General features: G+C 43.1%; 1 protein-coding gene across 1 annotated transcript in view; it reads left to right on the top strand.

Annotated features, from left to right (window-relative positions):
• The window catches only part of LOC114649336 (calpain-2 catalytic subunit-like), a 135,022-nt gene that overhangs the window by 75,202 nt on the left and 43,246 nt on the right, over positions 1-16,574 (top strand). Inside the window, exon 7 of the mRNA XM_051924274.1 lies at positions 11,921-11,986. Within this exon, the coding sequence (XP_051780234.1) occupies positions 11,921-11,986 (66 nt within the window). The remainder of the gene's footprint in view (positions 1-11,920; positions 11,987-16,574) is intronic.

Raw genomic sequence — 16,574 nt, forward strand, 5'->3', positions numbered from 1 at the left:
ATAATAAGATTGAAGAAAAAAAACAAAAAACAAAAAAACAAGTCCACCCCCGAGAGAGAGACCATGGCCAACAGAGTAAAACTTAAGGCTTGTAGACATACCTAAATTTATGAGTTTAACAGACCAGTAGAGATGCATGGAGAGGAAAAAGAGATGCGGAGATAATTGCTTACTCAGTGCTTTAAGAGCTTATTCTAAAATTTTATTGATTATATCCTGCCGGGTTTTAAAAAAATTCTGTACAGGGCCTCTAACTGTATATTTGATTTTTTCCAATTTCAAATAATATAAAACATCGGTTACCCACTGACTTAAAAGAGGAGCGTTAGGATTCTTCCAGTTTAGCAAAAGAAGTCCGCGTGCCAAAAGTGTAGTGAATGCAATCACTTTGAACCCATCTGGAAGAACACCAACACAGATGTTAATGGGTTAGGAGGGATTGCGACACCAATGCTGTCTGAAAGGCACTTAAACATTTTGGTCCAAAATGATGTTAATTTGGTGCAGGCCCAAAACATGTGACCCAGTGAGGTTGGGACTTGATTGCAGCGTTCGCAGGTTGGATCTTGCCCTGGAAACATTTTGGATTCTTTTAGGCGAGACAGATGTGCTCGATATATAATTTTGAGTTGAATAATTGTATGCTTTACGCATATGGAGCTCCAGTGAAGTCTCTGCATTGCTGTTTTCCACTCCTTTTCTGATATATTGCTTAAGAGATCTTTTTCTCATTGTCCTCTTGGATCTTTGAAAGGGAGGGACTGTAAAATACTTTTATATATTGCAGAGATGGTGTCTAAGTCCTTGAAATTGAGCAATATTTTTTCCAGCGTGGACGAGGGTGCATGATGATTGGAAATCGGGCAGGTTCTGTTTAGCAAAGTTCCTAATTTGAAGATAGTGAAAGAAATGTGTAGCAGGAAAGTTCAATTTGGAATGTAATAGGATGCAAAGATGTTGTCTATATAAAGATCTCTGAGCAATTTAATCCCAAATCTTTTCCAGCTATTAAAAACTGCATATGTTTGTGAAGGTTGAAAGAGGTGGTTCTCTTGCAGAGGTGCCACAGATAAAAGCTTCTCCATTTTAAAATGCTTTCTACATTGGTTCCATATTCTGAGTGAGTGAAGCACAATTGGGTTATTAGTATATTGCCAATACCTTGCATTTATTGGGGGACAAAGCAGGGAATATAAAGAAGTACTGCAGGATTTTACTTCTATTGCGGACCAGGCCTGTGTATGTTCATCTATTTGTGTCCAGGTTTTTATAGCTTGTATGTTTGCTGCCCAGTAGTAAAACTGAAAGTTAGGTAGAGCCATGCCACCTTCTGCCTTAGGTCTTTGTAGGGTCACTCTTTTGATACATGGATGTTTTGAGTTCCAAATAAATGAGGTTATTGTTGAATCTAATTGCTTAAAACATGATTTATTGATGTATATTGGAATGTTTTGAAATAAAAAAGAAGCTTAGGAAGAATATTCATCTTAACAACGTTAATTCTTCCAGCTAGAGTGAGATGAAGGGTTGACCATCTACGCAAGTCTTGCTTAATTTTTTCCATACAGACGGTGAAATTTTGTTGATAAAGAGCTTTGTGTTTACTTGTGATGTTTACCCCTAGGTATTTAAACTGATCTGCAATGATAACAGGGAAGGTGTCCAATCTAATATTGTGTGCTTGAGAATTCACTGGAAAGAGTACACTTTCATTCAAATTAATTCTGAGACCAGAAATCTTTTGAAATTCCGTACGTGCTGTTAAGACTGTAGGCACAGAATTTTGTGGGTCTGATATATACAGTACCATATCATCTGCATATAGAGACATTTTCTGTTCCAGTCTTTCTCTCCCATTTATCTGATCAGCATTTCAACAGTGAACCGCCAGTAGTTCAATGGCGATTGCAAATAACAGTGGTGACAACGGGCATCCTTGTCTGGTACCACGTTCTAATTTAAAGTAGTCTGAACAAATGTTGTTAATACAAACTGAAGCTTCTGGATTGGTATACAGTAGTTTGATCCATGCACAAATGTTCGGGCCAAACCCAAATTTCTCTAATGTAGTGAAAAGGTATTTCCATTCAATCATGTCAAATGCTTTTTCTGCATCCATTGATAATAATATTTCTGGGGTGTTTGACTTTGTTGGTGAGTATATTACATTAAACAGGTGTTGAAGATTGGAGGATAAGGGTCAACCCTTGATAAATCCAGTTTGATCTTGTGGTATTACCGAAGGCAGCACTTTCTCCATCCTTCTAGCTATGATTTTTGAGAGTATCTTAACATCATTATTCAGAAGTGAAATTGGTCTGTGTGATGCACATTGTAATAAGTCCTTATTTTGTTTAGGGAAGACGGTGATTAATGCTTGGTGAAAAGTTTGAGGTAGAATTTGATTGTCTCTGGCTTCTGTAAATGTTGCTAATAGGAGGGGAGCTAGCTGAGCGGAGAAAGATTATTAACACAAATAACTAAATATTTCATTATTAATAATAAAAAATTAATTAAACAGAATACTAATTAATGAGCTCATGACATGAAAATCACTGTTCATACTGAGGTCTCACATGTGAGCTCTTGTTTCATTTCCATAGATCTTACCGCGCTAATACAGCTGAGGTTGTCCTGAATCATTCTCTGAACAACCATATTTCTTAGCAGATGATTAGTCTGCCAAGCAGAATGGACATGTTTTCATTAAACAGAAGGCAACAACCAAAAAAACTAGAAAAAAAGGAGAGGAATTCATGAGTTAGCCATCTTTAATTTCACTAGTTATACAAAAAGGGTGATCGGGCTAACTTTAAGGATAAGTTCAGCACTTTTTGAGTCAAATTTATTTCTTAATAACCATAGCATAGACTGTATTTTACACATGAAATTCCATTCTAAAATGAAGCATATTTTATGAATTTTAAACATAACAAGCCTGCTCTTTTATTTTATATTGTAGCTTGTGGATACCTGGTTCCCACTGTGAAAAAAAAGCCTTAAAATTTACTGAATGCTTCAACTTGGAAGTAGAAATGTTTTCAGTTTAAGAAAATATGCCTTTTAAATTTCTGAGTCTTGCTCATGACAAAAAAGTAAAGTAGAAACAATAAATTTTATTCCAGATTGTGAGTATTATTTTCTTGAGGCAAAAGATACATTCTTGCATGCTTCTTATAACAGGCAGTATGAGTAGAGTTATGACACCTCCTGATCTACTTTGAGCTCCTCTTGAAAGTCTTCACTCCACACCCTATCTCTAAGCCTGAGCCCTGACACCCTGAGAAGAAAACTAAAATTTGTACTACTTCTATCTGCAATCTAGTAACTTTTGGCACTAGCCAATGCTAATGACCAAAGGTAAAGGCAGGGAGGCAGTATGCCTGGTAAATCAAGAAGAGCTTTGCCATTTGGCTCAGCTCTTACTTCACAACAAAGTTTTTAATAAAGTAAAACATGAGAGACTAGAAATCAAACTACAAAAGTGAAAATTCAAGGTGCACAGTCCAGATGGGTGCATAATTGTCCCAAACACTGAAATGCATACGGTTATGGTTAGAGAAACCTCTAATTAGGAGATGTTAAAAGTGTGTCCCTCAGGGATCAGTATTGGTCTCTCACTCTTTTTAATATACATAAATAATCTGGATAAGAATATAAATAACATGCTGGTCTATTTTGAAGATAACAAACAAGACAGAATGCCAGATAGGCTGGAATCAGCTATATAATTACAGAGGTAATTGGACAGAATATAGTCTTAGGCAGATTTGTTAGATTTGATTATGCAATGGAAGGTCTTAAATAAAATATCAGAAGGATCTAAGAGTTAATTCATTACTGTGTATGTCAGGACACTGTACAGACACTATTAGAAGGCTAACAGAATGTCAATGAAGTTATTCTTGAACTATATTTAGCACACTGGTGAGAGCTCATCTAGAGTACATTCTGTAGTTTTATTTTCCAGGCTACAAAAAAAGACATATCAGTGCTAGAGAAAGTGACTTTACTGAACTGGGCAGAATGGGCTAGAAACCCAAACTGTGTACTTCATGAGGACTTCCTGCAACAAAGCTAAAGCGAACCAAAAGAAAAGATACCCCTAGGGATGCCTGAGGGTGGAAGATGAGCACTCCAGATGGATGGATACAGCGGCAGCAAGCCCAGGCAACAGACAAACTGTTTATGAGCAAGCAATGTGTATGTGGCAAAGTCTGCAAGAATAATCATGGCTTGAAGATCCACCAAGCGAAGATGAAGTAGCTGCACAATGCACAGGTGTCCAACCTGGTGAGATGCAGGATGAGCCAGGCCCAGAGTTACCCCACAGTGCCTGGAACCTCCAAGTGTTGCAAACCAACTCCTCTAGCATCAAGTCTAGCAGGAGATGGATCAAATGACCTGCAGCAAACATGACAACACTTTGGAAGCAGTTTGATGATGATGTTGAAAAATTTTGGAGACAATAGTGAAGGGAAAGGCCAATGGGAAGCTACAAAGCATGACCACCATACTGTCAGCTTAGTCGTGGAGTGGTTTGGGGAGGAGGAGAAAAAAGGCTCTGGAATACCCTACATAAAGAATCATAGAACAGTAAGGATCCCCAACATCAGGCAAGAAATGTACTGAAAATCCAGTACAAAGAGGCAGGGCAGGAGGAGTGCATTGGCTTGGCCCAGCTGATGCACATCCTTTGCAAAAAGATCAGGGTCCTCTGTCTGGTGAAGTGACATCATGACTTCGGCATGAAAGGGCCCAGAAACGTGTAGCCTTTATTGCCAACCCCTTTAAGTTCACCAAGGAGCTGCTAGGGCAAAAGGAAGCAGAGGCAAGGCTCCGAGACAAGAGGCTGCTCAGAGTGGTCACTTGAGGCCAAGATGGATTAGGATCCTTTCCAACTCCTCAATCAGATACCACCAAAGAGAAGGAAGGGCACCAGAGGTGAGAGCAGCAGTGGAGGAGAGGAGATCCTGCAAGGCTGTGGGAATGAAGCAGCAGGGCACTTGGACTAAGATGGAAAAATGCAGTTGAAAAGAAAGTGACTTGGTCTGAGCTCTAGAAAGCCAAGGCTCACTGCATTGGACTTCTCATCCAGGCAGTATATGGCATACTACCAGGCCTGTCAGATCTGAACATCTGGGGCATAGCACAGTCACCAGCATGCCACTTTGTTCCAAGCGATGAACCTTAGCACACATCCTCTGAAGCTATATAAGGGCACCTGGAGAAGGAGGGTATTGATGGAGGCATGAGCAGGCCATCGCTGAAGTAATCAGCACAGGACTTGAGTGGGCGAAGTGGTGCTGACCCTTGTAAAGGACAGCCGGGTTCCATGCCCGGCAGGGACGCCTCTGCTGCATCTGTTCCGGGGGAGCCACCACAGGCAGCTCAATACCTCCCCCGGGACGCTTGGTGGCAGCCTCCCTGGCGGATGATGATTCCCCAGCCTGGCGCATGGCTCCATGGGACATGGAGTCCTCCACAGCCTGGTTGGGGGCTTGGATGGCCGCCAGGGGGAGCTGCATGGAGTCAGCAGCCTGGCTGGTCATATCTTCAGCCCCACCTGGAAGGGCAATTAGGACCAGGTGGCCAAGCACCTGGAACGCTTCTGGGTGGGGTATAAAAAAGGGCCAGCCACCATCACTCGAGAGAGCCAGAGTTGGGAGGAAGGAGGACTAAGCTTGTAGAGGAGTGGTGGGAGAGAAAGAGTGTGTTGCTTTGTGTTGGACTTGTGTTTTGGGACTGTGTATTACCTGTGGGTCACGGGGAAGACGTGCGCCCACGGGTGAAGAAAAAAATAAAGTCCATTGAGTTTATACGTGCCTCTGTGTCGTTCTGTGCCGGGTCGGGTGCTATATAGCGCGCCTTGTTACACCCTCTAAGAAGACCATCGCCTTTGTCACAGCTGGAGACCAGCCAAATCTCACCAAATCATCATCTGCAGGCATCATGGCATCACTAAGACTTTGGCAGTTATTTGTGGACCTTGGACAGCAGCTGAAGTTCCCCACCCTCATTACAGCCACCACCCTGCAACCAGACATAGTCCTGGTGTCTGAATCCACCAAGCAAGTCGTGCTTCTGGAGCTAACAGTCTCATGGGAAGATCGTTTGAACTAAGCCTTTGAAAGGATCAACCCCGGTGGAGTCACCTGGTGGAGAGTGTATGATGTTTAGACTGAGGCATTGACAGATGTATATTCACAGTGGATACCAGGACAGCAAGATGTGAGCTATCAGGAAAGATTGACATATTTGAACCTTTTCAGTTTACATAAATGGACATTAGAGAGAGTGAGAGAGAGGTTAGGAACACACGCTGATACAGCGCATTGCTGTACCCACCACATGACAAACCAATTCAGGATCCAGATTAGGACCTGAGTTTAGCCATGCAACGGGTGACACCTCAGCACCACACCAGTTCAGATGGAATGGAACAGTGTGAGGTTTTGTATGGTGGCCGGAGGTCCTGACATAATTAAAGTTTTTACATTTTTGAAAATAATTTCTAAGGTGGATCTTGGCGGTTAATTGTAAATGAGCTCTTCAACAATACCACGGACACAAATGGAAATTCATTAAGGACAAATTTCACTCAAATGTTAAAAAGCATTTGTCACACAAAAAAAAACAGACACATTGAATAAATCACCAAGTATTGTGATTGACAGTAGGATTTTAGCGTCCCTCAAAACTTGACTCAATTTTATTTTTCAAAAATTACATGATAGGATTGCTAAACTATGTTGGACTGAATGGTCTGTTTTCAAATTATATTAATATCTTTGCGAGAGTCCCCAGATTTAATTGTTTCCTGGGTACATGAATAAGTGTGTGTGTGCGTGTGAGTGTGTGTGGGTGTGTGTGTGTGTGAGAAAGAGAGAGAAAGGCCTGCTGAAATTATTTTAGCCAGCAGATGACAGCAAGTGAATTCTGTAAAATATTGATGAGAAACTGATCTATAGAGAGAGGCAGATTTATCTGGATGTCTGATATTTTATTAGGGAAGTGAAACATAAAAATGCTTCTGAAAAGATAATTGTGGCTGGCAGAATATGTCCTTAACGTTCTAACAAAGCAGGTGAAGAAGTGTCTCAATGGGCCACTAGAGGCTAGTGTAAAATTTTAAGGGGTGTGATTGACTCTGAAGTAATGCATCTCAGAATTTGAAGGTTGCTCCCTGTTAAATATGGGCTGAGTCAGGAGGAACATCATGTTTATGGTAAAAGCTTGTCTGTTAGGCAGGTTGTACAACTAGAGAGCAAAGTGATAATGGTAGATTTACTTGTATGTGTTGTGAGTGCCATGGAGGACAGATGGCATGACCTCCTGCCAAGATGGAAGGTGCCAGGGGATGGACACTCAGAAACCAGGGGCCAGAAGAAGTTCCATCCCCCATACGTTAGGTGGTGGTGGTCCGCTGGAGGCTACCCAGCTTGGACAACCACAAAGGTTTACGGGAGCATGAGTCCATAAGTGCAATCTTTTCGGGGTCCCTGCAAGATTGTGTTATTGGGAGAGGACTTCCCTGCATCTCAAACAACACCTGCAAGTGCTCCCCACATGTCATGCTGGAGGAGGTGGAAGGAGAGGAAAAATGTCACTATTTGCATTGGGTATTGGCTGTGCTTCATTGGAAAAGTTCTTGGTGGATTAAAAATCCATTATTTAAACTCGTGACTGTTTTGGGCATTATTAAGTCTGGGGTTCAGCAGCATTTGGAATGATCTAAGACTGCCTTTCACTTTCTTTAACCTCTTTTTCCTTTTCTTCTCCTCGGTCGATCTATCCCCCATGGCTGTGGCGTGTGATTAAGGAGCCACGCCCACGGAGGCGCAGGTGGATGTATATATATGGGGCGGCACCAGGAAAGGGGGGATAGATGGATCGAGGAAAAGAGGAAGATAATGGAGGTTAAAGGATGGGAAAGAGCAGTCCTATCAGGAGGATCTGGCCACCTGTAAGGGGGAGACAGCACGAGCTGGGGCCCCGCAAAGGAGCATTTGGTTGTGGCGCTCTAGGGCCTAGTCTACTCCACTGAATGTTCGGGTGAGTGGGGTGAGCAAGGCAGGTGTCCTCCCAAGGGATCTGAGGAGCGACTACGTGAGCGCGAAAAAGGAAGGGAGGAGAGCTGACCTTGGTTGGTCTGGTAGTGATGTCCTTAAGGCTGCCAAGATGGAGGTTGGCTGAATAGGAGCTTGTTGTTGTTGGGTCTCCACCACCTACGCGATATATGGGTGAGTCGGGGAGAATGGGAGAAGGAGGTGTGCTAAGATCATGAAGAGTGAGACTGCATTTTTAACCTCGGATTTTAAAGGATTTATTTATTGAAACCATGATGCACTGCACTTTGGACACTGTTTTGTTGGTTTTAAAATAAAAGCACTTTTGCAGTACCCCCTAGCTTCATTAGAGAATTGTCCTCATATGTCAGCTCATTTCCGTGTTCCGTGCCTCTATTGTTGAGGCAGCTGCCCGGAGCTGTGGCCGTAAGGTGGTCGGTGCCTGTCGTGGCGGCAATCCCCGAACCCGTTGGTGGACACACCGGCGGTGAGGGATGCTGTCAAGCTGAAGAAGGAGTCCTACCGGTCCCTTTTGTCCTGTGGGACTCTGGAGGTAGCTAATAGGTACCGGCAGGCCAAGCGGAATGCGGCTTCGGTGGTTGCTGAGGCAAAAACTCGGGCATGGGAGGAGTTTGGGGAGGCCACAGAGAACGACTTTCGGACGGCTTCGAGGAGATTCTGGTCCACTGTCCGGCATCTCAGGAGGGGGAAGCAGTGCAGTGTCAACACTGTATATGGTGGGGATGGTGCGCTGCTGACCTCGACTCGGGACGTTGTAGGTCAGTGGGGGAGTACTTCGAAGACCTCCTCAATCCCACTAACATGCCTTCCAATGAGGAAGCAGAGCCTGGGGACTCAGAGGTGGGCTCCCCCATCTCTGGGACTGAGGTCACCGAGGTGGTCAAAAAACTCCTTGGTGGCAGGGCCCCGGGGGTGGATGAGATACGCCCAGAGTTCCTCAAGGCTCTGGATGTTGTAGGGCTGTCTTGGTTGACACGTCTCTGCAACATCGCATGGACATCAGGGACAGTGCCTCTGGATTGGCAGACAGGGTGGTGGTCCCCCTCTTTAAGAAGGGGGACCGGAGGGTGTGTTCCAACTACAGAGGGATCACACTCCTCAGCCTCTCTGGAAAAGTCTATTCGGGGGTTTTGGAGAGGAGAGTCCGTCGGATAGTCGAACCTTGGATTCAGGAGGAACGGTGTGGTTTTCGTCCTGGTCGCGGAACAGTGGACCAGCTCTACACCCTTAGCAGAGTCCTGGAGAGTGCATGGGAGTTCGCCCAACCAGTCTACATGTGTTTTGTGGACTAGGAAAAGGCGTTCGACCGTGTCCCTCGAGGAATCCTGTGGGGGGTGCTCCGGGAGTATGGGGTACCGGACCCCCTGATAAGGGCTGTTCAGTCCCTGTACAACTGGTGTCAGAGCTTGGTCCGCATTGCCGGCAGTAAGTCGAACCCGTTTCTAGTGAGAGTTGGACTCCGCCAGTGCTGCCCTTTGTCACCGATTCTGTTCATAACTTTTATGGACAGAATTTCTAGGCGCAGCCAGGGTGTTGAGGGGGTCCGGTTTGGTGGATTCAGGATTGTGTCACTGCTTTTTGCAGATGATGTTGTCCTGTTTGCTTCATCAGGCCGTGATCTTCAGCTCTTTCTGGATCGGTTCGCAGCTGAGTGTGAAGCGGCTGGGATGGGAATCGGCACCTCCAAATCGGAGACCGTGGTCCTCAGCCGGAAAAGGGTGGAGTGCCCTCTCAGGGTTGGGAGCGAGATCCTGCCTCAAGTGGAGGAGTTCAAGTATCTCGGGGTCTTGTTCACGAGTGAGGGAAGAATGGAGCATGAGATCGACAGGCGGATCGGTGCGGCGTCCGCAGTGATGCGGACTCTGCATCGGTCTGTCGTGGTGAAAAAGGAGCTGAGCTGTAAGGCAAAGCTCTCAATTTACCAGTCGATCCATGTTCCTACCCTCACCTATGGTCATGAGTGAATACAAGCGGCTGAAATGAGTTTTCTCCGCAGGGTGTCTGGGCTCTCCCTTAAAGATAGGGTGAGAAACTCAGTCATCCGGGAGGGGCTCAAGAGTAGAGCCGCTGCTCCTCCGCATCGAGAGGAGTCAGATGAGGTGGCTCGGGCATCTGATCAGAATGCCTCCTGGACGCCTCCCTGGTGAGGTGTTCCGGGCACGTCCAACCGGGAGGAGGTCCCAGGGAAGACCCAGGACACACTGGAGGGACTATGTCTCCCAGCTGGCCTGGGAACGCCTCGGGATTCTCCCAGAAGAGCTAGAAGAAGTGGCCAGGGAGAGGGAAGTCTGGGTATCTCTGCTCAAGCTGCTGCCCCCGCGACCTGACCTCGGATAAGCGAAAGAGGATGGATGGATGTCAGCTCATCTCAGTGACATTACCAACGGTGTCGGGTTCAAGAGCTCCCAGCAGTCGAGTGTGGAGTGAACCCGCATCATCGCATTTTGTGGCAGTGGTGGGTTGAGCTGGCAGTGGGGACCGAAGAGTAGAAGACCAATGAGCCAGTGGGATTGGTGCCTGAAGATCAGAAAATAACGAACCCACGGACTCAAACCGCAGGAGGATATTTTTAAAGGACTGAGCTTTTTTATGGACATTTATTTATTTCTGGTTTTATTGTCCTTTTAAAAGTTCTTATTCTTTTAATGTCCTGGTTTTACAAAAGGGGCTTGGGTTGGTTTTATGGGATTGTTTTTAGTGCTTTTATTGTTTTAGTGCAGTGGTAGTGTGGCCGAGCCGCAGACCTGGACCACCAGTTGCACTGGGTTGGTAATGGCATGAAACCTTCCCGTGCAACTAGGGTTTAAGAGGGGAGGTATGTGGTATAACGGGTCCGCGGCTTCAAAAAAAAGGGCCAGGTTTTACATCTGTATAGCCGTGTTGTTCTCCGTGGGCGTGATTGCATGACTGCGGGGAACTAAGGAGGTAGGTGGAGCAACTCGCATCTGCACGTGTGGGTGCGATCGTTCTCAATTGCTTCATTGGCTTCCTGAGGCTTGTGATTAAGGTGCTGCACCCACGGAGGCGTAGGCGGATGTATATATACGGGTTGGCACCAGGAAAGGGGGGGATAGATCGAATGAGGAGAAGAAAAGGAAAAAGAGGTTAGGGAAAGTGAAAGGCAGTCTTAGCAGGAGGATCTGGCAACCTGTAAGGAGGGGACAGCAGGAGCTGGGGCCCTGTAAAGGAGCGTTTGGTTGTGGCACTCTAGGGGCTAGTCCACCCCACTGAATGTTCGGGTGAGTGGGGTGTGCAAGGCAAGTGTCCTCCCGTCGGATCTGAGGAGCGACTACGTGAGCATGAAAGAAGAAGGGAGGAGAGCCGACCTCGGGCGGTCTGGCTGCGATGTCCGGGGGCAGTCAAGACAGAGGTCGGCCGAAAGGAGCTCGTTGCTGTTGGGTCTCCGCCGGTTACGCGAGTTATGGGTAAGCCGGGGACAATGAGAGAAGGAGGTGTGCTAAGATTGTGAAGAGTGAGACTGCATTTTTACCCTTGGATTTTATGGATTTATTTATTTGAACACTTGTTTTTATGGATTATTTATTGAAACGGTGATGCACTGCACTTTGGACACTTGTTTTGTTGGTTTTAAAATAAAAGCACTTTTGCACTATCCCCTTCATTAGAGAAATGTCCTCATATGTCAGCTCATCTCAGTGACACTACCGACGGTGTCGGGTTCAAGAGCTCCCAGAAGTTGTATGGGAGTGTGGAGCGAACCCAAATCATCACAATGTTGAGTGTATGAATGTTTGTAAGTTGTGATATATACTGTAGCTTTAATAGCTTTCTAAGTTGTATAAGTAATCTATTTCATTTAACAATTGCAGAAGAACAAAGTACTTCCCAATGGTTTGGTACTTGGGCATGCCTATGCAGTAACTGGTTGTGTTGAGGTAAGTCATGAATCTGATTTTGCAAATTACTGTGCTCATTCATTAATCAACATGACTTCCTCTGATGATTTTTTTTTGCTTTGTTTTTGTGCAAGTTATAATAACAGTGGTATTAGATTCAGAAGACAATAAAAATATGTCTTAAAGTTTCCTATGTTAATTCTGGACATACTGTTTAACCATATATGTTCAAAATATATCACACACAAAAAAAAATCACGTCTAGACCATCTTACAGTATGTTTTATGGTAAACACTACAGCTCTTTGGAAAACTATATAGTAGATAGACTTTATATGATCTGAATTTCTTTTAAGAAGTTTCAAGATATGTTATGCCATATAAAAAGCTAGCTGTGCACAGTCCATTGGAATGTATTTTGTAATGCATGTAGTAATAAAATGCATTGCATTTCCATTCCAGCAGATGGCGCTTCACAAACATTAACACTGATTTTACAATTTCCATAACAAAAGCCATGTAACAGAGACATAGCAATCAGACAGACACACACAGGCACTTGGAAGCAGGAGATAAGTGTGTGCCAAAAATACTTGCAGTGATCACAACTAGGAATCAGTGTTTCTTTCATCTTAATCAAAATTGTAAATCCAAAAAGAAATTATTTAAATTAAAAACCCAGAGCAACAAGTAATTTACAGAAAATACATAAATATTGAAAAAGTAAACTACAAGTCCTTTTGAGAACATTGTAGCAGTAGAGGTTCCGATCCACCTCTTGAACCCTCAGGTACCACTCCAAACACCAGATTAAAGTCCAAGACTCTTTTATTTTCTTGTTATACAGTGCACCAAGCACCCTCCACTCCACACTACTCATATAATTAATAATCACAATAATAATCACAATTCTCTCTCCTCCTACTCCCAGACACTTCGCCACCCTACCTCTCAGCTCAGCTCAGTGTACTGGGATTTCCCAGAGTCCTTTATACCCCCTGACCCGGAGGTGTTCCTGCCCAACAGTCCACAAGTCCTTATTCCTTCCGGGTCAGGGTAAAAGTCCTTTTCTTCAACCTGGAAGTATGTCATCTATCCTGCTCACGTGACCAGGACGTACTTCCAGGTTATAGGGCAAATACAAGTCCACGGGCCTCCTGACAGCGACTCCCAGTGGTCCCCAGGGTATCCAGCAGGGCTGTGTATAAAAACTACATAGTCCATGAGGCCCTGCTGGAATTCGGGGCCCGTCCATGTTGTCGGGAGAGCTTCTCCTGGTGGCCTGGGGGTGAGAGCCGGAATATAAAGCCGGCAATCCATCACAACATATAGAAATCTTAGAAAGCAAGGAACATGTGGTGCAGGCTTTTAAAGCATTGTACTAGTAGCATCATGCGACACAACTTCTAGGAGCTGCATCCCAACAACAGGGCATTGCATCCTAGCAACATAACTACAAAAATTGCTTTGCCTCATGAGAGTCACTTTTTGAATTGATGTACTGCCTCTCGCCCTCTTTTGTTGGTCATGAGCCCTGTCTTCAATATTATAGCAACAAAGCATTCATTTTGCATATTTTGAGCATACAACTAGATAACTGCCACATGGATTATTTGGCGCGAGTAAGGTGAGATTTTTTTTTTTCTGTCCATTCTGCACAAATGTTTGAGATTAACATTAGAATTACAACTAGAATTATCGTCAACCTGGCGATCAACACATATGTACTGTGCAAGGCATGCATGGGGTTCACTGAGAAAAGAAGGGTGTTCATGGCTCACCCTGCAGAGGAACTTCATTGTCGCTTCTTACAAGAAACGGCGATGGAAAAAAAAAAAAAGAGGATGCAACATCAACAAGCTTCTGTTCCAAGACCGCCGCTTCCCAAAGGAAAGTAAACTCAGTCAGTCAGTGTCAGGTGCCCCTTCAATGTAATAGGAACGACAGCATAGAAGTGTGTACATTGCAACAGGTACACATATCATAACTGTAGGAAGGATGGTCCTTAGGTGTGTGGCAACTGTTAACATTTGAGTGTGATGATTGCATATAGCGTAGAATGGACCTCTCTGTACTATTCTTTCCTCTGCATGTCCTGGGGTACAAAAGAAATAGCACCATGCAGCAACATGTGGCAAGATCGGAAAAACAAAGCAAAAAAAGAACACGCGGTTACTGATTACAATCGCAAGATGGTATGCGAATGAATATGAATAATATGAATAATGTTGCATCCATGCCACAATGTTTTCCGAAATGTACTATACAGGTCATAAAATGAATTATTCCAAATATATATACCTATGTCTCTGTTTTTTGTCAGTGCGGCTTTGACATCATGGATCATAAGGCGCATACTAATTCAGCGTAAGCAGAAACACTCAATAAAATTGAATAAAAAATCAAGTGACAATGAGATAGGAAGAAGGCAGATTCACCAGCGTTTGTGTGTCAGCTTTTATCCATCCAGATCAGAGAATTTTCCAGATCAATTGTCTCAAAACACCAAGTTAACTGTTTTTTTCATCTATTAATTTGGAGTATCATTTGGAACAATACAAGTAGGGAATTTTCATATATACTTTAACTTTCTTAGTTTCTGCAGGTTAATAAACTCATAGTTTTCTTCTTAATTTATCAAGTTTAAGAGTGTGTTTGTGGCAACTCTAAATGACTGATTTGAGGCAAGCTGCTTTGTGCTTTTCAAAGATGAATTACTTCTAAACCTGCTTTTATTAATTTCGTAGCTGTTTAAGAATATTATTTACACACATCATAGTTCTAGGATTTAGTTGCATATTTATTAGCATGGATTGGAATATACTAAAATAATCAAATAAAAGCGAGTAAGATGTGTTCTTTCAAACACTGATTAAGCTTAACCTATGATGATACATTTTTGTAAATTACACAATACTGTATAACATTTAATAAATCATTATTCATTTTGAAATCCATTCTATGATCTGCTTCTCGCAACTGAAAGACGGCACATGGCGGATGTTAGCCGACTTGCTGACCGCAACGTTAGGGGCTTCAACTATGGCGCTGACGCCATATCTCAGTGCCAACACTTTGCAGACTGTACTTAAAAGACACGCCCTCCTCACTGGACAGTTAAAAACACCAATCAAACTAACGATGACATCAAGTATTACCCAATCAAAAGTAGGAAAGGAGGCATCTTCATAAAATGCGTGTGGGATGATTTGCATGAGACGCTGCTTTAAAAAAAAATGATAAGAAAATACGGGATAAATCCCGTCCAGTATTGATTCAAAACGGGACGCGCAATTTCATTCTCAAACGCGGCACGATTCCGTATTTTAAAGGACGGGTGGCAACCGTACAGTGCCAGGTAACCACCCATACAATCACATTGTGATTCAGACTAGGAATGCAATGAATGTAATTACCCCGATCTACATACAAGGCGAAAGTCTTGCAACATTCAAAGATGATGGTTTGGGATAAGTACACCATACAACATAAAAGAGCTTATGAAGCCTTGAACCGAAAAAAGCAAGATCTCAGAGATCGTAAAAAAAAAAATAGGAGGTAATGTCGTTTTACTCGCTGTAGATTTTAGTCAAACATTACCAGTTATTCCACGAGGGAGACCAGCAGAGGAACTGAACGCGTGTTTAAAATCCATGCTTCTCCCACGCTCGGTTATATGTCGCGTGTTCTCGGGTAGGTGCACCAAAAAATTTATACATTTAAGCATGTAATGGGCAAACAAAAAATGAGGTATACCCGAAGGCACTGCAGTAGTACTTCATGTAACTTTACTTCTTAAATGTGAATGTTTTACTGTTTAATAATTTATACGCTTCTTATATGTTGTTCAAATTCTTTTATCAAAATACCACTGACAGCGCAATGCACGATAACATGGAGTGAATACACCATACGCATCCGCCCACGGCTGCCCTGCTGTGCGCAGATAGGAGTTGATTCTACAATAAAATAAAATAAAGATAAAAAGAGTAAAACGATCATCACCCATAAAGCGGATAGTAGACGTGACGTACTATATGTGTACCACATTTCAAGTGTATAGGTGAAACGGTTTGCGAGCTACAGGTCATTTAAAATCCTGGACAGACACACAAATTGCCACGGTAGTAAATTACAGAACAAGATTTTACTGTTTAATAATTTATATTTATATGAAATGTGCTTCTTATATATCACTTCATATTCTCATATGATAATGATGTTAATGTTTATATTGATTTCTGTGTTATTAAAACTGCATGTATGTGTGTATATGTATATATATATATATATATATATATATACTAGCAAAATACCCGCGCTTCGCAGCGGAGAAGTAGTGTGTTAAAGAGGTTATGAAAAAAAAAGGAAACATTTTAAAAATAACGTAACATGATTGTCAATGAAAGCCCGTTTCAGTCAGTAAGTCTTATGTGTGTGTTTATGTATGTGTGTATATATATGTAGATGTGTATATGTAGATATGTATATATATGTATATGTATATAAATGTTTATGTGTGTGTGTATATTATATATATAAAAGACAGCAACAGTTATAACAATGACAACACAATTACATTGACAATCATGTTACGTTATTTTTAAAATGTTTCCTTTTTTTTTCA

This window comes from Erpetoichthys calabaricus, chromosome 3 (genome assembly GCF_900747795.2).
Source record: "Erpetoichthys calabaricus chromosome 3, fErpCal1.3, whole genome shotgun sequence".
Taxonomy (NCBI): domain Eukaryota; kingdom Metazoa; phylum Chordata; class Cladistia; order Polypteriformes; family Polypteridae; genus Erpetoichthys; species Erpetoichthys calabaricus.